Source organism: Salvelinus fontinalis, chromosome 4 (genome assembly GCF_029448725.1).
Source record: "Salvelinus fontinalis isolate EN_2023a chromosome 4, ASM2944872v1, whole genome shotgun sequence".
Classification (NCBI taxonomy): domain Eukaryota; kingdom Metazoa; phylum Chordata; class Actinopteri; order Salmoniformes; family Salmonidae; genus Salvelinus; species Salvelinus fontinalis.
Genome location: NC_074668.1, coordinates 11,662,623 through 11,690,117, shown reverse-complemented (window position 1 = coordinate 11,690,117; position 27,495 = coordinate 11,662,623). Strand labels below are relative to the sequence as shown.

The following is a 27,495-nucleotide window of genomic DNA, read 5'->3' as shown; positions in this document are numbered from 1 at the left end:
CCCCTGGAGTATCCCTCAGTGGAACTCTCTGGGCTGAGCGCCAGGACTCCTTCCCTCCAGGCCAGGCCCAGTTCAGAATGGAGAGACCCAGAGAGGAAGGCTGCTCCTCAGGGAACACACTCAGTCTCCAGCCCAGCTCAGAGGGAGGAGGGGAGGCCAGTCATCAACAGCCCCATGGGATGACAGGGCAAAGGTCACCTTTAAAAATTAATCTCCTCACTGTTCTTTCAGGAGAAAATGGGCAGAAGGAAAGTGCTCATCGTATGCTGATGATAGCTCTGCTGTTGTGTGTCATGTGTGAGCTGTTCCACATGCTGGCTGACGGAAAGGAAACGAGCGAGACAGTATAAGATGGGGGAGAAAGGACAGCGGGGGACAAAGGAGAGCGGGGGAGAGAAAAAACGGGTGGATTCCAGAGGGCTGAGGCGGATGAGTGTGACCCTGTGACACAGTGTGTGAGCGGATGAAATGTCTATGGTGGTCTTAAATTACACCCTATTACCCATTTAGTGCACTGCTGAAAAGGAGTGCACTACTTAGGGAATAGGGTGCCATTAGGAACACACCCCATGCTTATCCCAGACAGGTTGGGCACATCAAAAGGAGATTCCTTTCCCCCTCGCTTCCTGTCCTCATGAGTCGTAGTATGAATGAATCACATGGAGCCATTGTTCATCCCAACAGCTTTAGGGAGAAATGGTAAGTATTTGACTCAGTAGCGAGATTTCCATCCAATTGGTGACAGATTTTCATGCAAATCTCCTAAAATCTGCATAAAGAAAATGTGCATTTTCCCACCAGTGATGTTTTCACCAAACTGACTTGTTGCAGATTTTTTTTTTTTTATCTGTGCGTGTAGCGAATAAAAATGTGTTTCCATCGCATTTCTAACTCTACCGATTGTGACAAAACTGCTGCGTTAAAAAGCAAAGCAAATGTGCCTCCTCTGGTCTTGGCACATGTGTTCCAGCCAACAGTTGGCAGATATACTGTGGGTAGGCTTGAGATTAATATGGATAACAGCGAGAATATTTTTACTTGTCAAACTGCAGTCAATCATTGATCAACATGTCACCAGATTAAGACCCTGGATATTTATTGGAAAGGAGCATCAAGCTCATATCGTGCACTTCACCACCCAGCCAGAGCACGGACCTGAACACGATCAAACATCTCTGGAGAGACCTGAAAATAGTTGTGCAGCGACGCTCCTCATCCAACCTGACAGAGCTTGAGACGATCTGCAGAAAAGAATGGGTGAAACTCCCCAAATACAGGTGTGCCAAGCTTGTAGCGTCATACCCAAGAAGACTCGAGGCTGTAATCGCTACCAAAGGTGGTTCAACAAAGTACCGAGTAAAGGGGCTGAAAACTTAAGTAAATGTGATTTACATTTTTTTTTAAATAAAAAACTGTTTTTGCTTTGTCATTATGGGGTATTGTGTGTAGATTAATGAGGGGAAAAAGCATTTTATCAATTTTAGAATAAGGTTGTAACGTAACAAAATGTGGGAAAAGTCAAGGGGTCTGAATACTTTCCGAATGCACTGTATACTGCATGACTTTACTCCCATAAAGCCTGTGGATGGAAACGTGGTTATGGAAGGAAGGAATCTCCCTCTGTTTAGATTAATACCAGGTCTCTTTCCAGTTTGCTGCACCACCCACTGGCACTGCCTCACTACACAGAGACAGCACTCCACCGGGCGGGTGGGCGAGGACACACACACACCAGCGATCATAAATTAGGCCTACACAAATATGATACACACCAGATCCGAGTGTGTGTACTGACAAACAAATGTACCGGCGGTTCAGTGGACACTCCATAGCTAGGCTATGTCAACTAAAACTGACACTGTCAAACAAGTGGAACAGATTGGCAAATAAAGGTAGCGAGGGTCTAGCATAAACAAAAACTTCAGAGCTCTTCAACCTTTAAAAGAAACAGGACACAGCAATAGATAGGCTACATCTGACTGATGTATTGAGAGTTAGTGACAGGAACGCTTTGGTAGGGTGACGCCACTGGAAGCCTGTGAAAACTCAAATGTTGGACAAATGCCATATTTGGTTAGCCGTCTGCTTCGAAACGCCTGACGCCATCTCCTTGACTGTATACACAACGCATCCAAATTGTTTGTCCCTTTTCGAGCTTGTTTAGAGCATTTTAGTGTAAGGTATGCCCTGAGCCACTGAAGCCACAAGGGAAAAGCAAATAGATGCAACACAGTTTGATGTGAAGCAAAAAGTCTCATGCTACTCATTCAGCGACCATCCCAACGACATCTCACGTTAGAGATCAGCTGTTTACCAAAACAGTGGCGGGGTGGCCGCTTTGCTGTTGTTTGCAGATGGCCCCTTTAAAGCTCAATATGACGCTGAGTGCACTACAGGGGGAATTTACAGAGGTCTGCTTGTGACACCCTCCGATTCCATTTCACTTCTCACTGGTCACTTTCAGTCTTAGTCATTCACAATCGTGTTTCAGCTTCAGTCACACACACACAACATTTGATAATATGGTTGGAGAAAATTGACAATATAACCCACAGATGTGTGGCAAAGCAAATATTCACAGCTGACACTGTCCACCTTGGGCAGGACCTCCCAGCATGCTTTGTACCAACATTCCACTGACCCTGGGGTCATCATCATCATCAGGACCCTCTCCAGAGACTTCCCAAATGTTACCCTCCACCTCCCCATCAGTACAAATATACAAACACACAACTCAATACAGGAGGATTTTCATACGCTACAGTTATTGGGTTGAGATTTCGTTTGGTTGACAAACTAATAAGGCGATTCAGAATTTGATAGTTTATAATAGTCCCTGTTCCACATCCACACATGACATTCTGTACTATAGGAGGATAGGCCTAGGCCAGGGTTCCCCAACTGGTGGGACACAGGTGGTTTTATTCCCCCCCCCCTCTCCAAAGTTCTGAGAAAGAAAAAAAAAAGATACAAAAAATGTGGGTTGAATTTTCATTGTTGTACATAAGACTGTAAAATCACCAGGAAATCAGCGGCAAGTGATTTCAATTTTGGAAAATTTGTTCACGTATTCCCACGCGTAACAGACACGTGGTTGTATAACCATTTTGAAATGATTATGCTTGAGTCAAATAAATCTGTTTGTGGTTCTTGCAGTCAATTTGCAACCTACAAATTATTTGTAATTATGTTCCGGCCCCCTGACCATCCGCTCAAGAAAAAAAAGCCCCTCCTGAATCTAGTTGATGATCCCTGGCCTACACTACACGCTAATCAGCCTTGGTGGTTGCCTTTTGACTTTACACCCAGCCCGACTCGGCATCTTTATGGTGAAGCAGGTTTATCAAACAACCCTGCAGTGGAACTGAAATCCTCAGAAGTGTCACAGGAAAGAGAGCGTGCTGTTCTCGGTTGTGAGCAGTCTCTGAGGAGAGCAGCGGCTAGTACGGTGATAGCACCATATGAACCAGATCTAGCTAGATATGACATCATCAAGGATGTGGGGACAGCAGCACTATGATTAAACTGAGAAATTACAGGTTTCTAGGAAACAGAGCAGCCAATAGGAAAGAGATACTAACAGGCTGCATAGGCAATACAAACATGACCATTTTTCTAGTCGGACTTGTGTGTCAATTATCTTGCAATTTAAAATGGTAATAATAGCTAGCCTATGCAGCTAAAAAAATGACAGCCAGTCTGGTCTGTAAGTCATTCCACTGAAGGTGTAACATCAGGAAAATGACAACGTCAGTCAGTCTGACCTTTGCCCCTGCTCTTGGAAATACAACCGCAGTTTCACCGAAACACTCGAGGGCACCTGCTACTGAGAAATGTATAGAGGTGAGAAAGCGAAACAGAATAGTGTTTCCTGTTACTGTCTAACATTGAGCCTTGGGTCTTGAGGTCCTCCTTAGAGACTGGGGCTAGGGTATGAGCTTGTTTTAGGCCACAGACATGGAGCTTTACCCCAACCCCCTCCCCATCAAATCTGTGTGTGTGTGTGTGTGTGTGTGTGTGAGTGTGTGTGTGTGTCCCATACAGTGCATTCGGCAAGTATTCAGACCCCTTCACTTTTTCAACATTTTGTTACGTTATAGCCTTATTCTAAAATGTATTGTATACCATTTGTTCTTATCAATCAACACAATAAAACAGTTTTAGAAATGTTTGCAAATTTATTAAAAATAAAAAACCGAAATACCTCAATTACATAAACTATTCAGACCCTTTGCAATGAGACTCGAAATTGAGCTCAGGTGCATCCTGTTTCCATTGATCATCCTTGAGATGTTTCTACAACTTGATGGGAGTCCACCTGTGGTAAATTCAATTGACTGGACATGAATTGGAAAGGCACACACCTGTCTATATAAGGTCCCACAGTTGACAGTGTATGCCAGAGGCAAAAGCAAGCCATGAGGTCGAAGGACTAATCCGTTGAGCTCTGAGACAATATTGTGTCAAGGCACAGATCGGGGGAAGGGTACCAAAACATGTCTGCAGCATTGAAGGTCCCCAAGAACACAGTGGCCTCCATCATTCTTAAATGGAAGAAGTTTTGAACCACCAAGACTCTTACTAGAGCTGGCCGCCCGGCAAAACTGAGCAATTGGGGGAGAAGGGCCTTGGTCAGAGAGGTGACCAAGAACCCGGTGGTCACTGACAGAGCGCCAGAGTTCCTCTGTGGAGATGGGCAACCATCTCTGCAGCACTCCATCAAATCAGGCCTTTATGGTAGAGTGGCTAGATAGAAGCCTATCCTCAGGAAAAGGCACGACAGCCCACTTGGAGTTTGCCAAAAGGCACCTAAATGTCTCTCAGACCATGAGAAACAAGATTCTCTGGTCTGGTCTGACGAACCCAAAACTCTTTGGCCTGAATGTCCAGCATCACGTCTGGAGGAAGCCTGGCACCATCACTACGGTGAAGCATGGTGGTGGCAGCATCATGCTGTGGGGATGTTTTTCAGTGGCAGGGACTGGGGAAGATCCTTGATGAAAACCTGCTCCAGAGTGCTCAGGACCTCAGACTGGGGCGAAGGTTCACATTCCAACAGGATAACGACCCTAAGCACACAGCCAAGACAACGCAGGAGTGGCATCGGGACAAGTCTCTGAATGTCCTTGAGTGGCCCAGCCAGAGCCCGGACTTGAACCCGATCAAACATCTCAGGAGAGACCTGAAAATTGCTCCCCATCCAACCTGACAGAGCTTGAGAGGATCTGCAGAGAAGAATGGGATAAAGTCCCCAAATACAGGTGTGCCAAGCTTGTAGCGTCATACCCAAGATGACTCGAGGCTGTAATCGCTGCCAAAGGTGCTTCAACAAAGTACTGAGTAAAGGGTCTGGTCTGAATACTTATGTAAATGTGATATTTCTTTTTTCAAAGAGTCTGAATATTTCCCGAATGCACTGTATGCATGCACATGCAAGTACAGAAGTAAACCATTGGAGCTAAGGTCTGGTGAAAGTGGGAGACTGAGTGAGTGAGACATTTGCTCTCCCCTGTCTTCGTCCACTGCTGGCCACAGAAAAGAGCCAGCTCTGCAGTTTTGTCCTCTGACCCAACAGGCTGGGAGATGTAGCACAGAACGAGTGTCGGTCTGCCTCTGCCTGCCTGCCAGTCGCTCGCTCAGCAGTGGACAAAGACAGGGGAGAGCAAATGTCTCACTCACTCAGGCTCCCACTTTCCCCAGACCCCCTTAGCTCCAATGGTTTGCTTGTGTACTTGCATGTACACATACTTACATGCATTCAGTGAATTCGGAAAGTATTGAGCCGCCACTCCGTCTGCCACTCCCTTTGCCCTCCCGCCACTCCCGCCCGCCCGTCTCTCTGGCCGCCACTCCGTCTGCCCGCCCGCCACTCCCTCTGCCCGCCCGCCACTCCCTCTGCCCGCCCGCCACTCCCGCCCGCCCGTCTCTCTGGCCGCCACTCCGTCTGCCCGCCCGCCACTCCGTCTGCCCGCCCGTCTCTCTGGCCGCCACTCCGTCTGCCCGCCCGCCACTCCGTCTGCCCGCCCGCCCGCCCGTCACTCACCTCTGTCCGTATACACTGGCCTTGGCTCTGTGAAAAGCCATTCAGGCAGAACAGGCATTCACACGGGTCCACTGAAGACAGTGAACCACGTCTCTCTCTCACACACACACACACACACACACACACACACACACACACACACAGGGTTAGGGGGCCAGAGCAAAAGGGACAATTAGAGAAAGAGAGAGGAGCAGAGGAGGGGGAAGAAGACAGGCAAAGGGAGAAATGAGAGAGGGGAAAGGTGACAAAAAGAGAAAATTACCAGAGAAGAGGAAAGAGATGTTCCAGAGAGACAGAGGTAAGCTAGATGACAGACGTAGCTCCCCTCAGGGGCTTTCCACAGTCGACTGAGCAAGGTCAGGTGCACTAACACTGTGGTTACAGGTCCATCACAGAGAGATAAGCCTTGTTGCCCACAACAGAGGCGCACGCACACAGGGCATCAAAGCCCGTGAAAGGTTTAAAACAAACAAGCACTACTCTGCATGACTACGGTAACCACTTGACTTCCTATCGACTCTCTTCTAGATATTCTGTGTCACCTTGACGAACAAATTTTTTCCTCCCCTTTCTTCTACTCCACCATTTTAAGTGTACGTACTGTAAGAGACAGGATGGGGTACAGAACAAATACGCAGGGGGAAAAAATGTAGTCTAAACAACAACAGAAAATACTATTTTGAGCCAAGTTCTTTCCCTGTGATCAGAACTGAAAACTGGGAGCTCCTCTCAGCATCTGGATGTTTCCTACTTGATTCTGGGTTCTTGGTTCCGAGGTCAGTGTAAGGAGATTGGACTAATTTGGCATTTAGTCTTTACATTTTAATGTATATTTTTCAATCAAATGGACGTGTTGTGGAAACAGCCTTTGTAAGCGTTGACTGCTGGATTGACCTCTGCATGTTCATGTCTTTTAGCAGCAGCAAATACTATTAGGCTACAGTGAGTGTGGGTTTCCCTTTTTCAGTATGCCTTTTGAACCCTGCACCTAAAATACTTTGTATTATTAAGAACTATTGAGTCAAGCATGCTAATTCCTCATTCTGCAAACAAAACAAAAACAAATGGGCTGAGTCATGCACCAGACAGCACACGTGGTCACCTAAAAAGTCAAGTTTTCATGACTCAAAACATGCATTTATGGGTAGCGTCCCAAATAGGTTTGGCCAATTTGAAGGGACAGAATGTGTGATCATGGTCATTTTACTGTGCTAGAATTCTGACAGAAGCATTGCAGGTTACATTAAGACCTACTTCCACCAGATAATACTTGCCTATCTACAAAGTTTGCGTACCCAAATGCACCTATTCCCTATATAGCGCACTACTTTTGACCAGGGTCCATAGCATTTGGGACACATCCTAAACTAAGAAGCTCAATTACATTTTTTTTTTTAAATGGCGGAAAGCCATCCATCTCATTTAGCACATCAAGAAGCAACGTTAACCACACGTTGCCCCTTTGCACACAGACACTGTCAGTGTGTTAACTGTTGCTCTCTGGCTTGCTGACACACCAGCCTACACAAACACACAGCAGAGTCAACTCCAAAACAACGCTTTGACATTTCATTAGGCTACATTTAGGCCAAGTGTCCCTCAGGACATAATAAACTCATGTCTGCGGACACCTGCTCGTCGAACATCTAATTTCAAAATCATGGGCATTAACATGTAGTTCGTCCCCCCTTTGCTGCTATAACAGCCTCTTCTGTGAAGGCTTTCCACTAGATGTAGTAACATTGCTGCGGGGACTTGCTTCCATTCAGCCACAAAAGCATTAGTGAGGTCGGCACTGACGTTGGGCAATAAGGCCTGGCTCTCAGTCGGCATTCCAATTCATTCCAAAGGTGCTTGATGGGGTTGAGGTCAGGGCTATGTGCAGGCTAGTCAAGTTCTTCCAACACAGATCTCAACACACCATTTCTGTATGGACTTCGCTTCGTGCATGGGGGAATCCTCATGCTGACACAGGAACGGGCCTTCCCCAAACTGTTTCCACAAAGTTGGAAGCACAGAATCGTCTAGAATGTAATTCTATGCTGTTAAGATTCCCCTTCACTGGAACAAAGGGGCCTAGCCCGTGAGTCATCATTCCAGAGAACGCGTTTCCACTGCTCCAGAGTCCAATGGCGGCAAGCTTTACACCACTCTAGCCAACGCTTGCCATTGCGCATGGTGATCTTAGGGTTGTGTGGGGCTGCTCGGCTATGGAACCCCATTTCATGAAGCTCCCGACTAAAAGTTATTGTGCTGACGTTGCTTCCAGAGGCAGTTTGGAACTCGGTAGTGAGTGTTGCAACCGAGGAGTCAGCGGTCCCATTGTGTGAGCTTGTGTGGCCTACCACTTCACAGCTCCTAGACGTTTCCACTTCACAATAACAGCACTTACAGTTGACCGGGCCAGCTCTAGCATGGCAGAAATTTGACGAACTGATTTGTTGGAAAGGTGGCATCCTATGACGGTGCCACGTTGAAAGTTGCTGAGCTCTTCAGCAAGGCCATTCTACTCCTAATGTTTGTCTATGGAGATTGCATGGCTGTGTGCTCCATTTATATTCCCCTTGTTAGCAACAATTGGCTGACAGTGTACTTCATAAGCCACGTTGTTGGTATGGACAGCATCCACTTTGAAAAGCAACGTTTTGCTGAAGCCCTCCTTCCATTGTTGATACCATGGAAGCTCTCAAGTATGAAATGTGCCCCACAGATTGATGAGTAGATGCCCAATTCACCCGCCTCCTTTTCACAAATGTATCCCATTTCTTGCGAAGTGTTTCATTTGCGTGGCCATAGAGGCATACTCACATGTGCATAGCAAGTGTTTCTACACCCTGCTATCACACAAAGCTTGGCTACCATGATTAATAAAAATGCAATTGCCAGCTAGCTCTATACTACTAACCCACAAGTACATTTTTTAAATTAGTATATGAAGGGGTGAGTGGGTATTTTTATTTCCTCACTGTGTGCCGCTGGCCACGGGGGGTTGTGAGATTGTTTCCGACGTTAGAGTTGATTTAGTTACTATTATATGAGTTTCTGGCATTGGGAAATAGCAGCTACATTTAAGTTTACATTAGTGCAGTTTACATAATTCCACCATTTCAAGGTTTGACATTGCCTGGTGTTTTTGAGAAACACAACCCGGTAGCAGAAACACAGCTTGATATTGAGACGAGGGTGACGAAAACTGAAACTAATGTCTAGTAATCTGAGGTGGATGATTATGTAGTGTGAAAACTGTACCAAACAGAGGCCAGTTTGCCTCCAGAAATTGGTTTCCATTCATCTGCGTTGCGGTATAGGCAGGTGTTCTGATTTCTATGTTCCAGTAAAAAGATGCGTTCTCTTCACGGATGATATTCTTTCACCAAGTAGTCTAGGCCTTTATAATGAGAATAGCTTATCTTATAAAAGCATAAGGAAAATAAGGCCTAGGAACAGCCCAATACTATTATATTTCTATGTAATTATCTATTAAAAGCAGATTTTTTAAATGTATTTTTTAAATAGGTAGCCTAATAGTGGAACGAATCCCACAATGCCAGGCAACTGGTTGCATAGCAATAGCCCAACCAAAGCGAAGACAGTACAACGTTGAGTAGCTTTAACGTTGATTTAAAAAAACAATGGAGTACTAAAGCAAGTTTTTTCATCACTCATCAGGCTAAACTAAGGCTAAACCTGAATTTATCTTTATCAATGCAATACTGTGGAGCAAAATTTGTCAATATTGCCTTTCAGATGATTTTTTAAACAAAATGGAGAACAGATCAATTTGATCTGGATAATGCATACTGAAAAAACATCCCCAGTGTTTCATGGAAAAGATATTTAAAGATGCACAATGCAGAAATCACTTCGCCATTTCCTTGATGCTAAAATTCTAATAGTTTGCCTAATTTCTATTTGTGTGACAAAACAAGCAACTATAGTGCAGAGAATGATTGTACCATCTAAACCACTGTGAAATATATTTTCCAAAACCAAAAATATTGTATTTTCAGCTGGTGTACAAAACCGAATGTAACAGACAGGGAAGCATAGAAATAGAGCACATAGAACATATACCACTTCTTAGACTTGCTTTCAATGAGAAGGACAGATCTATAACTCACATTTCTATGTGAATTTGGTCAGATCGCCCAAAAAGTACCATATTGCAGCTTTATTTAAAAAAATATACATAAATCAAGATAAGCAATTAAAGTGAAAGCAATTATTTCTCACTTTTGGTTACTCATCTCGATGCGATACACACGCATAAACACGTGCATAGATCCAAACAGGAACATTACCATCAGTGAACAGTCATGCACACACACACACAGTGAAACCATGTGGTGAAGATTAAGTTGTAAAGTCACAAACACTGGCACCATCAAACAGCATACTTTGAGGCCTTGCAACAAAAAACGAGGGCCCATTTACTCAAGAATGCATTACAAAGCGTGGGCAAGGTAACAGGAAACATCTAGTCCTGGATGAGGGCCTTGTGTTCTAATCCATTGGCAACCTAGGCAGAACCTCAGCTGTCTCCTAAAAAAAAGGGTCCATCTCTTAAAAATAACACGACCAGAGCCATGTGTTAAAATGATCCATATTCTGCTCTGTTCTTTAAAAAGGTTGCTTCGTGTTTCTACTTTTAGTGAGAGCCAAACAGTACGTCTCTTTAACTAGGCTAACCCTAAATTTAAAAAATTATAAGAATAATGTATTTCTGTGAAATCTGACCACAGATTATCTGCCCAGTTTATCGGCTACACAAACACCATCTTTAAAAAAAAGTTAGGACTCCCCTGCTATGGAGCTTCTCACGCAAAGAAATTAATCAGCTCACACGCAGCTTCCTCTTTCTGCAAAATGACCCGACTGGCGTCGCCATTGTAGTTCAGATACACATAGTCCTCAATTAAATGTTACTATATTTGCAGGGGTGCTGCTATGCTATACGCAGGCAGTGCATGGGCATCACACACACAAACAACCACAGTGACCTCAGCAAAATCCAACTATAGCCTTTAGTTTATCTTTCATATCTTTTCCAAAACATGAATTCAGACCAATACGCGGTGCTGTCGCACCTCTCTTACACGCGGTGCTGTCGCACCTCTCTTACACGCGGTGCTGTCGCACCTCTCTTACACGCGGTGCTGTCGCACCTCTCTTACACGCGGTGCTGTCGCACCTCTCTTACACGCGGTGCTGTCGCACCTCTCTTACACGCGGTGCTGTCGCACCTCTCTTACACGCGGTGCTGTCGCACCTCTCTTACACGCGGTGCTGTCGCACCTCTCTTACACGCGGTGCTGTCGCACCTCTCTTACACGCGGTGCTGTCGCACCTCTCTTACACGCGGTGCTGTCGCACCTCTCTTACACGCGGTGCTGTCGCACCTCTCTTACACGCGGTGCTGTCGCACCTCTCTTACACGCGGTGCTGTCGCACCTCTCTTACACGCGGTGCTGTCGCACCTCTCTTACACGCGGTGCTGTCGCACCTCTCTTACACGCGGTGCTGTCGCACCTCTCTTACACGCGGTGCTGTCGCACCTCTCTTACACGCGGTGCTGTCGCACCTCTCTTACACGCGGTGCTGTCGCACCTCTCTTACACGCGGTGCTGTCGCACCTCTCTTACACGCGGTGCTGTCGCACCTCTCTTACACGCGGTGCTGTCGCACCTCTCTTACACGCGGTGCTGTCGCACCTCTCTTACACGCGGTGCTGTCGCACCTCTCTTACACGCGGTGCTGTCGCACCTCTCTTACACGCGGTGCTGTCGCACCTCTCTTACACGCGGTGCTGTCGCACCTCTCTTACACGCGGTGCTGTCGCACCTCTCTTACACGCGGTGCTGTCGCACCTCTCTTACACGCGGTGCTGTCGCACCTCTCTTACACGCGGTGCTGTCGCACCTCTCTTACACGCGGTGCTGTCGCACCTCTCTTACACGCGGTGCTGTCGCACATCTCTTACACACGGTGATGTCGTACATCTCTTACACACGGTGATGTCGTACATCTCTTACATACGGTGATGTCGTACATCTCTTAAATACGGTGCTGTCGAACATCTCTTAAATACGGTGCTGTAGTACATCTCTTAAATATGGTGCTGTAGTACATCTATTAAATATGGTGCTGTAGTACATCTATTAAATATGGTACATCTATTAAATATGGTACATCTATTAAATACGGTGCTGTAGCACATCTATTAAATACGGTGCTGTAGCACATCTATTAAATATGGTACATTATTAAATATGGTACATCTATTAAATACGGTGCTGTAGCACATCTATTAAATACGGTGCTGTAGTACATCTATTAAATATGGTGCTGTAGTACATCTATTAAATATGGTACATCTATTAAATATGGTACATCTATTAAATACGGTGCTGTAGCACATCTATTAAATACGGTGCTGTAGCACATCTATTAAATATGGTACATTATTAAATATGGTACATCTATTAAATACGGTGCTGTAGCACATCTATTAAATACGGTGCTGTAGTACATCTATTAAATATGGTACATCTATTAAATATGGTGCTGTAGCACATCTCTTAAATATGGTGCTGTAGCACATCTATTAAATATGGTGCTGTAGCACATCTATTAAATATGGTGCTGTAGAACATCTATTAAATATGGTGCTGTGGTACATCTATTAAATATGTTGTAGACAGACAAAGTATTCAGACCAATTTACTTTTTGCACATTTTGTTACTTTACAGCCTTAGTTTAAAATTGATTAAATAGTTTCCCCCCCTCAATCTACACACAATACCCCATAATGAAAAACAAAAAAACAGGTTTTTAGAAATGTTTGCAAATGTATAAATAGTACAATTAAAAAATACCTTATTTACATATTTATTCAGACCCTATGCCATGAGACTTGAAATTGAGCTCAGGTGCATTCTGTTTCCACTGATCATCCTTGAGCTGTTTCTACAACTTGATTGGAGTCCACCTGTGGTAAATTCAATTGATTGGACATGTTTTGAAAGGTCACACCTGTCTATATAAAAAGGTCCCACAGTTGCATGTCAGAACAAAAAAACAAGCCACGATGTAGAAGGAATTGTCTGTAGAGCTCAGAGACAGGATTGTGTCAAGGCACAGATCTGGGGAAGGGTACCAAAAAATGTCTACAGGATTGAAGGTCCCCAAGAACACAGTGACCTCTATCATTCTTCAATGGAAGAAGTTTGGAAAAACCAAGACTCTTCCTAGAGCTGGCCACCAGGCCAAACTGAGCAGGGGGAGAAGGGTCTTGGTCAGGGAAGTGACCAAGAACCCAATGGTCACGCTGACAGAGCTCCTCTGTGGAGATGGGAGAACCTTCCAGAAGGACAACCATCTCTGCAGCACTCCACCAATCAGGCCTTTATGGTAGAGTGGCCAGGCGGAAGCCACTCCTCAGTAAAAGGCACATGACAGGCCGCTTGGAGTTTGCCAAAAGGCACCTAAAGACTCTCAGAACATGAGAAACAAGATTCTCTGGTCTGATGAAACCAAGAATTAACTCTTTGGCCTGAATGCCAAGTGTTATGCCTGGAGGAAACCTGGCACCATCCTTGCGGTGAAACACGGTGACGGCAGCATCATGCTGTGGGGATGTTTTTCAGCGGCAGGGACTGGGAGACTAGTCAGGATCGAGGGAAAGTTGAAAGGAGCAAAGTACAGAGAGATCCTTGATGAAATCCTGCTCCAGAGCGTTCAGAACCTCAGACTGGGGCGAAGGTTCACCTTCCAACAGGACAACGACCCTAAGCACACAGTCAAGACAACACAGGAGTGGCTTCGGGACAAGTCTCTGAATGTCCTTGAGTGGCCCAGCCAGAGCCCAGACTTGAACATCTCTGGAGAGACAAGAAAATAGCTGTGCAGCGACACTCCCCATCCAACCTGACAGACCTTGAGAGGATCTGCAGAGAAGAATGGGAGAAACTCCCCAAATACAGGTGTGCCAAGCTTGTAGCGTCATACCTAAGACTCGAGGCTGTAATCACTGCCAAAAGGTTCATCAACAAAGTGCTGAATAAAGAGTCTGAATACTTACGCAAATGTGATTTCAATTTATTGTTTTATAAATTCTCAAAAAATCTGTTTTTGCTTTGTCATTAGGGGGGATTGTATGTAGATTGATGAGGAAAATGTTATCACTTTTAGAATAAGGTTGTAACTAGAGGTCGACCGATTATGATTTTTCAACACCGATACCGATTATTGGAGGACCAAAAAAAAATCCGATGCCGATTAAAAATCGGCCGATTTTGTTATTTTATTTGTAATAATGACAATTACAACAATACTGAATTAACACTTATTTTAACTTAATACATAAATAAAATCAATTTAGCCTCAAATAAATGAAACATGTTCAATTTGGTTTAAATAATGCAAAAACAAAGTGTAGGAGAAGAAAGTAAAAGTGCAATATGTGCCATGTAAGAAAGCTAACGTTTAAGTTCCTTGCTTAGAACATGAGAACATATGAAAGCTGGTGGTTCCTTTTAACATGAGTCTTCAATATTCCCAGGTAAGAAGTTTTAGGTTGTAGTTATTATAGGAATTATAGGACTATTTCTCTCTATTCCATTTGTATTTCATATACCTTTGACTATTGGATGTTCTTATAGGCACTTTAGTATTGCCAGTGTAACAGTATAGCTTCCGTCCCTCTCCTCGCTCCTACCTGGGCTCGAACCAGGAACACATCGACAACGCCACCCTCGAAGCAGCGTTACCCATGCAGAGCAAGGGGAACAACCACTCCAAGTCTCAGAGCGAGTGACGTTTGAAACGCTATTAGCGCGCACCCCGCTAACTAGCTAGCCATTTCACGTCGGTTACACCAGCCTAATCTCGGGCGTTGATAGGCTTGAAGTCATAAACAGCGCAATGCTTGAAGCACAACGAAGAGCAGCTGGGAAAACGTACGAAAGTGCCATTTCAATGAAATGCTTACGAGCCTGCTGCTGCCTACCACCGCTCAGTCAGACTGCTCTATCAAATCATAGACTTAGTTATAACATAACACACAGAAATACGAGCCTTAGGTCATTAATATGGTCGAATCTGGAAACTATCATCTCAAAAACAATACGTTTATTCTTTCAATGAAATACGGAACCGTTCCGTATTTTAACTAACGGGTGGCATCCATAAGTCTAAATATTCCTGTTACATTGCACAACCTTCAATGTTATGTCATAATTACGTAAAATTCTAGCAAATTAGGGCAGCCCAAACTGTTGCATATACACTGACTCTGCGTGCAATGAACGCAAGAGAAGTGACACAATTTCACCTGGTTAATATTGCCTGCTAAATATGCAGGTTTAAAAATATGTACTTCTGTGTATTGATTTTAAGAAAGCCATTGATGTTTATGGTTAGGTACACATTGGAGCAATGATACGCACCGCATCGATTATATGCAACGCAGGACACGCTAGATAAACTAGTAATATTATCAACCATGTGTAGTTAACTAGTGATTATGATTGATTGATTGTTTTTTATAAGATAAGTTTAATGCTAGCTAGCAACTTACCTTGGCTTCTACTGCATTCGCGTAACAGGCAGGCTCCTCGTGGAGTGACTAGTTAACTGTAAGGTTCCAAGATTGAATCCCCCGAGCTGACAAGGTAAAATTCTGTCGTTCTGCCCCTGAACGAGGCAGTTAACCCACCGTTCCTACGCCGTCATTGAAAATAAGAATGTGTTCTTAACTGACTTGCCTAGTTAAATAAAAGGTGTAAAAAAATATATTTGAAAAATTTGGGGAAAAAACAGCCAAATCGGTGTATACCGATTTCCGATTTATGAAAACTTGAAATCGGCCATTCCGATTAATCGGTCGACCTCTAGTTGTAACAAAATGTGGAAAAAGTCAAGGGGTCTGAATACTTTCCGAATGTACTGTAAATGGAGACTGTTTAATGCCAAAAATAAGGGGTTAAATACATGTAAAAAATAAAATGTTTCATGGTCTTTTTTATATCTCTCAGATATAGGACAGACACCTCAGAACAAACTTCCTTTAGTTTTTTTTGTGGGACAAACTTGTTCTATGTTGTGAATCTGTTATTCAATGCGTTTGTATGGGCTAATAGCAGTAAGGCCAAACATTTATTTATCAAATATCATTTTTTTATACTTCAATGAGTCTTAAAATCCAAAATCAATTTGCAAAATGAGCCTTGGAATGACCTTCTTAGAACAACCCCCCCCCCCCCCAAACTATACAAGTAACTCAAAAACGCTACTGCCAGTTTGCTGCACGCACAAAACAAATATTAGCCTGCAAGGCTCTTGATCCAGGAGGGGATCCTCTGCTGTTACCAAGCAAATGCTTCATTTTGGAAGAAGCTAACCACTTACAATAGCTAGATAGGTAAGTAGCTACTAAATTAGCAAAACAAGTAAGCAACTGCAGAGCATTTAGCACATTTTAGACAGTTAACTTAATAGTTATAAGATATTTAGCCGGCAAACATTTAGTTGTGAATTCCATACTGTAATTAGATCATAGTGACTCACAAGGCTCCGGTCTCTCGTCGTTGTGTGCTTGTAAACAAACACGTGACTAGGGACTTTAAATATATATATATTTTTAATCAAATGTATTTATATAGCCCTTCTTACATCAGCTGATATATCAAAGTGCTGTACAGAAACCCAGCCTAAAACCCCAAACAGTAAGCAATGCAGGTGTAGAAGCACTACCGTAAGCTTCATAATAATGTGACATGTGAAATGAAGAACGCAATGTACTTTATCTCCTAACGTTTCGCTCAAGTTGACTGAAGGTATTTAATAAAAAAAGTAGCTAGAAATATTAAAATGTATTATTATTAAAAAAAAAAAAAAAAATTAACAGTATTGACATTATTGAAAAACCATCCCGTGGCTTTTTCCAAATACCCAGGTATACGGTATACCGCCCAGGCCTAGTAGAAACCTACCAAAAAAACAATTGGGCAACAACAAATTCAATCCCTTTTAGACCTGGATAAAATGTTTCACTGCAATAATGAAAACCTGGCAGTAGAAGGCCTAAATATGACCTTTCAGCTTCCCTATCAAATCCCAAAAATGTCAAGCAGACAACCTAAAAAAAATTACAATGACAAATGGTTTGATGAATACAGAAACCTAAGAAAGAAATTGAGAAGTCTAATCAACCAAGAACACAGAGACCCAGAAAACCTGAGTCTATACCTTCACTATGGTGAAACATTAAAACAGTACTGAAATACACTAAGGAAAAATAAGGAACAGCATGTCAGAAACCAGCTCATTGTAATTGAAGAATCCATAGAATCAAACCACTTCTGGGAAAATTATAACACACTAAACAAGTTATCTATCCAAAATGGAGATATGGATTAATCACTTCTGCAATCTTTTTGGCTCTATAACAAAGAATAAACAGCAAAACCAAATCTTAGAATCAGCTATTAAAGACTACCAGAACCCACTGGATTCTCCAATTACATTGCATGAACTACAGAACAAAATACACACTCTCAATCACAAAAAGGCCTGTGGTGTTGATAGTATCCTAAATGAAATTTAAAAAAAAATACAGACCATAAACTCCAATTGCCCATTCTTAACAACTCTTTAACTGCTCTGGCATCTTCCCCAATATTTGGAACCAAGGACAGACCCCCCCCCCCCCCCCCCCCCCCAATCCACAAAAGTATAGACAAATTTGACCCCAATAACAACTGTTGGACGTGCGTCAACAGCAACCTTGGGAAATTCCTCTGCAGTATCATTAACAGCAGAATCCTACACTTCCTCAGTAAAAACGATGTCCTGAGCAAATGTCAAATTGGCTTTTTACCAAATTACTGTTTGACAGACCACATATTCACCCTGCAAACTCTAATTGACAAACAAAAACAAAGCCAAGTCTTCTCATGCATGAGGGTCTGCTATATAAATTGTTGGAAAGCAGTGTTCAGGGGAAAACATTCTAAAATCTGTGTACCGAAACTGGCAAAAAAACAGATTTCTTTCCTCAGGGCCGTGGGGTGAGACAGGGATGTAGCTTGAGGCCCACCCTCTTCAACATAAACATGAATGAATTGGTGCGGGCACTAGAACAGTCTGCAGCACCCGGCCACACCCTACAAGAATCTGAAGTCAAATATCTAATCTGGTGCTTCTGTTTTGATATGTAGGCTATGTGCCTTTTTTTCAGGTATTTCTGTCCTTGTCTATTAATGCTCTGTATTATGTCATGTTTCATGTTTTGTGTGGACCCCAGGAAGAGTAGCTGCTGTTTTTTGCAACAGCTAATGGGGATCCTAATAAAAATACCAAATACCAACCAAGGAGGGCCTACAGCATCACCTAGATCTTCTGTACAGATTCTGTCAGACCTGAGCCCTGACAGTGACTATCAGTAAGACAAAAATAATGGTGTTCCAAAAAAGGTCCAGTTGCCAAGACAACAAATACAAAATCAATCTAGACACATTTGCCCTAGAGCACACAAAATGAAACCTTGGCCTAAACATCAGCGCCACAGGTAACTTCAACAAAGCTGTGAACGATCTGAAAGAGAACAATGGCCTTTATGTCATCAAAAAGAACATACAATTCGACATCCCATTTAGGATTTGGATAATATCTGAATAAAATATAGAAATATTGATAATTTATTTGACCAAGAGCGAGAGAAACAGCACCCATCTGTCTCCTTGTATCTGATGTATCTGATGGCATGTCATACTTTTTCTGGACAGACAGCATCAGATACATGGTCTACATACAGTAAGACAGAGCAGCGCGGTTTCACTTGCTAGTTTCAGCAGAAGAGGCGAAGCAAGAGAGCTCACTCTCGCCAAAATCTGTCCAAAATAAGACAATGCGTTTTTATGGGCATAATATGCAGACCTAAGCTTGTCGCCTGCATTTCCGCCTTTGGGACAATGACTCACATTGTTAGGGCAGAGACATGAGCATCTCGTCATTATATACAGATCTCTGGTTTCAGCCAGTTGCGATTCAGAAAGGAAAGTTGGAAGGTTGCACAGTGCACTGTTTGGATGCTGCCCTCCCCTAAAGTAAACAGAAGTTTTGCCAATATTATATAATTACTCCTGTCTAAATAAAATTGTGTGAATTGTTTGCCCTTTGATTGTTTATTTGATTAATTCCCCATTACATACGTAACCAGTAGGCCTAGTAGATGTATTGTTAATCCCCGTCCTTTATCGTTCTCAGAGTGGAAGCGTTCTTTGCAGAGTTCACAACCTGATACAATTGTGAGAAACAAGTTTTGATTTATTTCATAACCATCATTAAGGAGTTATCCATTTTTTTCCATTGTCTTTTGTTTGGAGTGCTCCATGTGAGCAATGAGTATGTGTGTAGTTTCTCTGCCATGATAACGTAGAGGGACGGAACCAAATCATAAGAAAACAAAAAGATAATTACTTGACACGCCTGAGATGCCAACCTGCTGAGTTGATACAATGTGGCACTTCACTAACTTTAGCTCAAGTCAAGACAGATAGAAAGGCAGGCAGGCAGACAGGCAGAGTAGAGATTAATGCGATTGAAAATTCTGGATCTTTCATCAGGATATTTTCTACTGTTTTTATGTCGACTTTAGGCCTAGTTGACGGAAGTTATAGGCCTACTGCTGCACTGGCCTTTAAGCTAACTTCCATGCGCACATTTCTTTAGCCGACAATGGATCATGGTGTATCAATGTGTCCATATGGAAAAGGCTGGTGCTATTGCATTAGTTTAATTTTAACTTAGATTTTTATCATTTTGATTCTGATTTTTATGACTAACCACAGGAAAGTGTTATTATTGAAATGAAACCGTTTCACGAAAATACACATTTAAAAATAATCATAACTGGCACCCAGATCGGTAGAATTGGTAGGATAAATTGTAAGTTTCCCCAAACTTGAAACTCATGAGCTGCCTATGGTCTTCATTACGAACACCCATTAACAAAATTTGTGAATGCGCAAGCGTGCGCACACAGGAGGTCCAGTGAAAAAAACTGTCTCGCCTACAGAAATCAAAAACCCGTCCATCTGATTCATTCTGGCACCGGCCCAGCAGAACCCATTGCCCTCTACAGGTGTGAGGTCTGGGGTCTGTTAACCAACCAATAATTCACAAAATGGGACAAACAACAAAATGAGACTGTATGCAGAATTCTTCAAAAATATCCTTTCTGTACAACGTACAAAAAATTATAATAATGCATGTAGAGCAGAATTAGGACGATACCCGCTAATGATCAAAATCCAGAAAATAACCGTTAAATTCTACAACCACCTAAAAGGAAGCGATTCCCAAACATTCCATAACAAAAGCCATCACCTACAGAGAGATGAAGCTGGCGCTGGGGCTCTGTTCACAAACACAATAAGACCCCACAATAAGACCCCAGGACATCAACACAATTAGACGGAACCAAATCATAAAACAAAAAGATAATTACTTGACACAATGGTAAGAACTAACCAAAAAACAGAGCAAACTGAAATTATATTTGGCCCTGAACAGAGAGTACACAGTGGGAGAATGCCTGACCACTGTATTTGTATATATTATGGATCCCCATTAGTTGCTGCCTCTTCCTATGGTCCAGCAAAATTAAGGCAGTTATACAATTTTCAAAACATTCAGAGATGTCACAACACACTATGTGCCCTCAGTCCCTTACTCCACCACTACCACATATCTACAATACCAAATCTGTGTGTGTGTGTCCAATGCGTATGTAATCGTGTGTATGCATGTGTCTGTGTTTGAGTTGCTTCACAGTCCCCGCTATTCCATTAAGTGTATTTATATCGTTTTTTAAAATCTGATTCTACTGCTTGCATCAGTTACTTGATGTGGAATAGAGTTCCATATAGTCATGGCTCTATGTAGTACTGTGCGTCTCACATAGTCTGTTCTGGACTTGGGGACTGTGAAGACACCTCTTGTGGCATGTTTTGTGGGGTATGAATGGGTGTCCGAGCCGTGTGCCAGTAGTTCAAACAGACAGCTCGGTACCTTCAACACCTCTCACAAATACAAGTAGTGATTAACTCAATCTCTCCTCCACGTTGAGCCAGGAGATTGACATATTATTCATATTAACTCTGTGTACATCCGAGGGCACACCCTGCTGCCCTGTTCTGAGGCAGTGGCATGTCATTAGTAAAGATTGAAAAAAGCAAGAGGACTAGACAGCTGTCCTGGGGAATTCCTGATTCTACCTGGATTATGTTGGAGAGGCTTCCATTAAAGAACACCCTCTGTGTTCTGTTAGACAGGTTACTCTTCATTCACATTATAGCAGGGGGTGTAAAGCCATAACACACATATGCAGCAGACTATGATCGATGATGTCAAAAGCCGCACTGAAGTCTAACAAAACAGCCCACACAATCTTTTTATCATCAATTTCTCAGCCATTTGTGTAAGTGCTTGTAGAATGTCCTTCCCTGATTCAAAATTAAGGAAAGCTTTGACAATGTACAGACTCAGTGAGCATGGCAGACCTGGCTCTCAAGAGAAGACTGGCTATGTGCCCACAAAATGAGGTGGAAACTGAGCTGCACTTCCTAACCTCCTGCCAAATGTATGACCATAATAAAGACACATATTTCCCTCAGATTACACTGAAAAGGGCAACCAGTGAAGCACAAACACCATTGTAAATATAAACTATACTGAACAGAAAACATAAAAGCAACATGCAACAATCTACTATTTTTCTGAGTAACAATTCATAGGACGAACTCAGTCAATTGAAGTGCCCCACAAAGGCTTTATTACAGACAAATATTCCTCAGCCAGCCCCCCCCCCCACCGCAAACACAAATTGCACCTGTGTAATGATCATGCTGTTTAATCAGCTTCTTGATTTGCGGATGGATGAATTATCTTGGAAAAGGATAAATGCTCACTAACAGGGATGTAAACAAATTTGTGCACAACATTTCAGAGAAATAAGCTTTTTGTACATATTAAACATTTCTGGGACCATTTATTTCAGCTCATGATACATGGGACCAACACTTTACATGTTGTGTTTATGTTTTTGTTCGGTATATATGTATCTGTCCATTTTCCGTTCTGTACTTCAACTATTTGCACATTGTTACAATACTGTACATAGCATTAATAACATTTGAAATCTCTATATTCTTTTGAAACTTTGTGAGTGCTATGTTTACTATTAAGTTAAATAACAAATCCGAAATTATGTTTATTATCTATTCGAGAGAGAGCGCACAAGAGAGAGAAATACATATGAACGACCGGGTAAGAACGTATGGTCAGTGGTGTGATGATGCGTTTTATATAATTTGATATCTTGAAAACTTCACTGCTGACATGGCCAACAGTTGACTAATGAACAAAATACTAAATGTGTTTTGTTGTTGTAAAGTGATCCTTTAATGTTCATATATATTTGTGAGGGCCTCTACAGTATGAGGTGAATGTCAATGTTTGTGTGCTACGGTCTACAGATATTCTCTGGCTTTGAGCATTGCCAAGATTCCACAGAAATAGTGCAAGGCCTCCACAAGCGCACACACACACACACACACACACACACACACACACACACACACACACACACACACACACACACACACACACACACACACACACACACACACTTCTGAGTGGAAGACTTAAATGGAGCTGCAGCATTAAATCTCTCAATCAAACAGTCTTTAGCAACAAATGTGCACTTGGTTGTGCTAAAACACCAGATGCTGGCAGAGCTGCCTTCTAAATATACATTATTAGTACAGCCTTTTCAAAGCCTTGTGCTTAACCAAAAACTCTCGGGCCTACATCCACGACTGGTTTACAAATATCTGGTTTTAATGTTCTCTAAAAAGGTTGCTTGGTTTTCCAGCTCTGACAATCTGACACGGGCAGCCTGCTATGTGCGGCTTGCAACTACCCCCAGGCTAGGTAAAACTGGGTGTGTGAATCCAGCAGCCTGCCCACTCACTTCCCTGGGGTTGTGTGTTGGCCCGGCCAGCTATGGTTCTCTCCTTCCGTTCAGACGAGTACATCTCAAAACAGACGCAGTAACACTTCTGCTCCGTAGCATGCAGATTATATTTCTGACAGTACAGAGGCTTGATATAGGCTACATTAAGAGCCTATCAGGCTTCTCTACAGACCTTGTGAAGTTACTAATGTTAACACTGAAAACAACAGCCCAACATGGTTAGTGCCCAGAGAAGTACATTGCAGCAGAGACAGGAAACAGTGTGGGAGGTCAGCTGAACTGAAACTTTCATGTCAAGCTTTAGATCATTTGCATTTGACAGCCAGTGTAGGTGGAGCAGCCTAAACTATGTTCATTTCTCACGCACATCTCACAAAACAAAACAATCGTCACCAAACAAGACAATCGTCAGATAGGAATAATAGAAGTCCTTTGAAATTGGTACAGGGCATGGGTATGGGACCTATCAGGGACAACCAAACCCTGGTCAGAAACGTCACTGCTAAATGATCAGCACTCCTAAAGCAGCAATTGCCTACAGTAGGTGAAGCCCAGTTTAATAAGATAAAAGCCCAACAGAAAGAATCAGAAGAATTTAGTGGTAGGAGAGAACCCAGTCCAGCAGCTGGAATCAGGTGGCTTTAGTTTACCTTGGGGGGGTCATAGAGCTCCAGCTGGAACCTCTCTCCTGCCAGGCCCTCCCTGATCTTCCTCACAAGCAGGCGGCAGCGCTGCCAGCGATGCTGTGTGTCCGAGATAGTGTCGTCAACCACCAGGTACTTCAGCTGGCCCTCCTTGCAGCTGCTTGCAGCCTGCGGCCTGCGCTTCCCACTCTGCCTACGGACAAACCTGCTATTCAGCCGTTCTAGGAAGTGGGCCGCCGTCGACGTGGGGAAGGCAGAGGGCGTGGTCTCGTGGGAGGGGTTCCCAGTCAGCGCTGACGACGATAAGGCCGTCACTTCCTCCAGTGCCCCACCCATTCCCCTGTCCACCGGCCTGCTGGGCTGCAGGTCCTGAAGGGGCGGCGGGCGCTTCTTAAAGAGACGGCACACGCTTTTCCTGATCTGGCTGACAGAGAAGTGCGTAACTTCAGCAGCAGTGGAGAAGGAAGTCGAGGTGGGGGTGTACCGTTCAGATGCAGGCCACCCCTCCGACACAGACACCTCCTCCTGGCTGCGGCTCCGGATGGGAGCTCGAGCTCGTAGCACCGGGTTAGCTGCCGAGCACCGGATGGGGTTCCCCTGCTCCCGGCTCGTCGGCACGGGCTCCGTCTTTGGGGCCAGCACGCCAGGCCGGCCCGCCTCCCTGTAGTCCAGTGCTCCGGAGGTGGTGGTGATGCGGAGCCGGCCCATCATGGGGGGAGGGGGAAGGGGGGGAGGGGTCGATGCAGGGAGTTCTTTGGCCACCTCACTGTGGAAGTGCTGTTGGAACAGCTCATTGAACTGCTTGGAGAAGCTGTCTGGTGGGACGACATCGTGCACTGGCCACTCCCTGGCAAAGTTCCAGTAGTGGTTGGCTAGTTCTCGGGCCGTGGCAATGGCATGCAACTCGCAGAACTCCCTCCAGCCACGAGGCGCTGAAACCGAAGCTGTGGTCGTAGCCTGATGGATAGTGTTACCATTCATTGCAGTAACCAGAACAGCTGAGAATCACTACAAATGAGATGTGTTGGTGGGAGAGAGAGAGAGAGAGATATTATTAAAAGGGGCCATTTTAATACATTCACTTACATTTGAGATTTAACAATTGATACAGACCAAAGGTCTATTTAATTCAATTTAAAACCTTCTACTTTAACAGACACCGAAGACCAAAGTAGAGGAAAAGTACCATGCACGACACGTGGACATTCGGAGAAGGAGATTTATCTACCATAAATCTAATTTCAACAAATTCAATTTGATTACAGGTTAACTAACTGCTACACATAATGATGTCATATGATTTATTGGGAGATAGGCCAAACACTACATCCTTCATGAAGAAGATTCAGAGCAATCTGAATATCAACCAAAGAGAAAAAGTTACTGGAGAGAACAAATGATTATAGTAGCCTCCGTCAAACTATAAAAGTATATTTCCTGAAGAAAATGTGTTTGCTTGCTTGTCTTAAAGTCTTTATGGTTGTAGCAAAGTAAGTCTATGTATCACTATGGTCATTGAAATGCATTGGATTTAATGTGAATATGGCTATAGTAGAAACTGTTCGTCCCAGCACCTTATTGTTTTGTTGACTAAATGGAGTGGAGCAGCTTTTTAAAGAAAAATTCTGTACCTATTCTACTGTTCTATCGCACGTGCATTGATGTCTGAGGGGGAAAACAGTGGTGGTTGTTTGCAGTAACTCCTTTGTTGGTGTAACATCCCAAACAGACATGACATTTTCACTTTTTAAGTTAACATATATATTTTTTTTAAATGTAAAAAAATAAAAATGGTTCAAGCACTGGAGCTTATGGAAGAAAACAGATAATATTAAGAGTACATGTAAGATTGAGTATTCTTGCTTTGAGCTAGCACACTAATAAGGGACAGGTAGCCTACATTGACAAGAACATCATGCCTCAACTACACAAATTACTAAAAAAGGCTCAACCCTGGATGATACAGTAGTCTTGACACTTTACTCCTAGCTATATTTACATATCTACCTCAACTACCTCGTACCCCTGCACATCGACTACATACTGCTACCCAGTGTATACAGCCCCGCTATTGTTACTCATTGTGGATTTATTATGTTTCTATTAGTTCTATATATTGTCTCTCTGCATTGTTGGCAAAGGCCCATTAGTAAGCATTTGAGTGTAAGTCTGCATCTATTGTTTACGAAGCATGTGACAAATAACATGTGATTTTTGATGACGCAAATAGGCCTAACTCTGATAAATTTAATTTGTCTTATGAATAATCACATTTATTTGTCACATGCTTTGTAAAACAGGTGTAGACTAACAGTGGAATACTTCCTTGGCAGTAGACCCTACTCTACATACAATTTTTCCAACTTTGCAGCAATGTGGAAATTATTGTTTAATACACCATGGAAGTACATAATTCCAGCACTGAGTTTTGTTGGTTTTTGAATAATGTGTAGTATTACAGAACCAAAACTGAGATCTGCCTTGTTCCCTGTTCCGCTGCCTGCTGAGGGTTAGAAACAACAGTAATCCTTGTTACTGGGACACCACATCTCTGATGCTCTCCCTCTGTTAGCGAGCGCTGAGGCATGGAGCAGCATGGTGGGGGTAGAGGAGAGCAATAAAACCTGATTAGATTAAACCCAGATCAGTTTTATACGCTTTACACAGGGAAAAGGCCACACATGAATGGAGCCAATATAGTAATGTGAGAGTGAATGACGGGCAGATTGAGGAAGTTGGCTTCAGCATTTCTCAAATGGATGCTACAACTGGGGACTTCTCCTTATTCAAGAGGGGGGTCTCATGATAAGGCCTAATGGTGTCAATAAACACCCTAGGCTGTTCTCTATGGCCTCTCCCTCCCTCGAGATAGAAGACCAAGGCTGACGAAACTCAACCTCCACCATACGTGATGTGTTTTTCACACGGTGGACAGAGACGTCACAATGTGTGTCAGAGGCGTTGACAGCATCCAGAAATATTGCATCACCAACCATCAATGTCCCACTACCATTTCCTCTCCGCCCCCAAAGCCCCTGTACGCATGCTCCCGCTGGTACTCCCACCCCTGCCGCTGGCCCCCAGATGGCTGTTTCTATCAGTGTAGCCAGCCCAGCCATGACTCAGCAGCCTCCAGCACTGCAAGACACACTTCCTCTCCTTCACTGTGTGCCTGCCTCGCCCTAGGCTGTCTGTCCCCCTGCATTCCCTTTGGGCTCAGCCGTGTGACACTGTCCTAACCCTCCAGTGACACTGTTCTAACCCTCCAGTGACATTGCCCTGGCCTACTGGAGGCAGAGCAGCAACACAACCCTCACGTCGTCCTAGTGGAAGCCCTCTAAACAGGGTGGACATAATTATCTCTCATAGGTCGGCATCTGTGCTCACACACTAAACAGTGTTCCATGTGACCCCCGTTGGGAACGGTGGTTACTTTAGGCCATGGAGTAGACAGAAGATCCCTCCCTCCTCAAGCCTGCTGCAGTGGACCCAGTGAAGAGCTCATCCCCGTCAGATGACAAACACTCACCTTGAACTTAGCATGACACCGAGAGAATCCTGACTATTTTATTAAGGCTGTTTTACGCCAGAGAAAGACATCTACCCCATCCCCTGTACTATTAGCCTACATGAACAACTGTCAGAGTAGCCATCCCCTTTTACCACACAATAACTTTGAGCCAATCCCAAATGGTGTTGTTGATTCTCCATATTGCACAGGTTTGGTGTTTGAATGCAAGGTGTTTCTAAGGAAGTACAAAACACTGAC

The 27,495-nt window shown here is 43.6% G+C and overlaps 1 protein-coding gene across 2 annotated transcripts in view; it reads right to left on the bottom strand.

Moving 5' to 3' along the window:
- The window catches only part of LOC129853086 (SH2B adapter protein 3-like), a 60,554-nt gene that overhangs the window by 22,268 nt on the left and 10,791 nt on the right, over nucleotides 1-27,495 (bottom strand). For both annotated transcript variants that reach the window (XM_055918778.1, XM_055918779.1), the window contains exon 2: nucleotides 23,733-24,734. In XM_055918778.1, coding sequence (XP_055774753.1) covers nucleotides 23,733-24,707 — 975 coding nt within the window. In that variant the 5' untranslated portion in view covers nucleotides 24,708-24,734. The remainder of the gene's footprint in view (nucleotides 1-23,732; nucleotides 24,735-27,495) is intronic.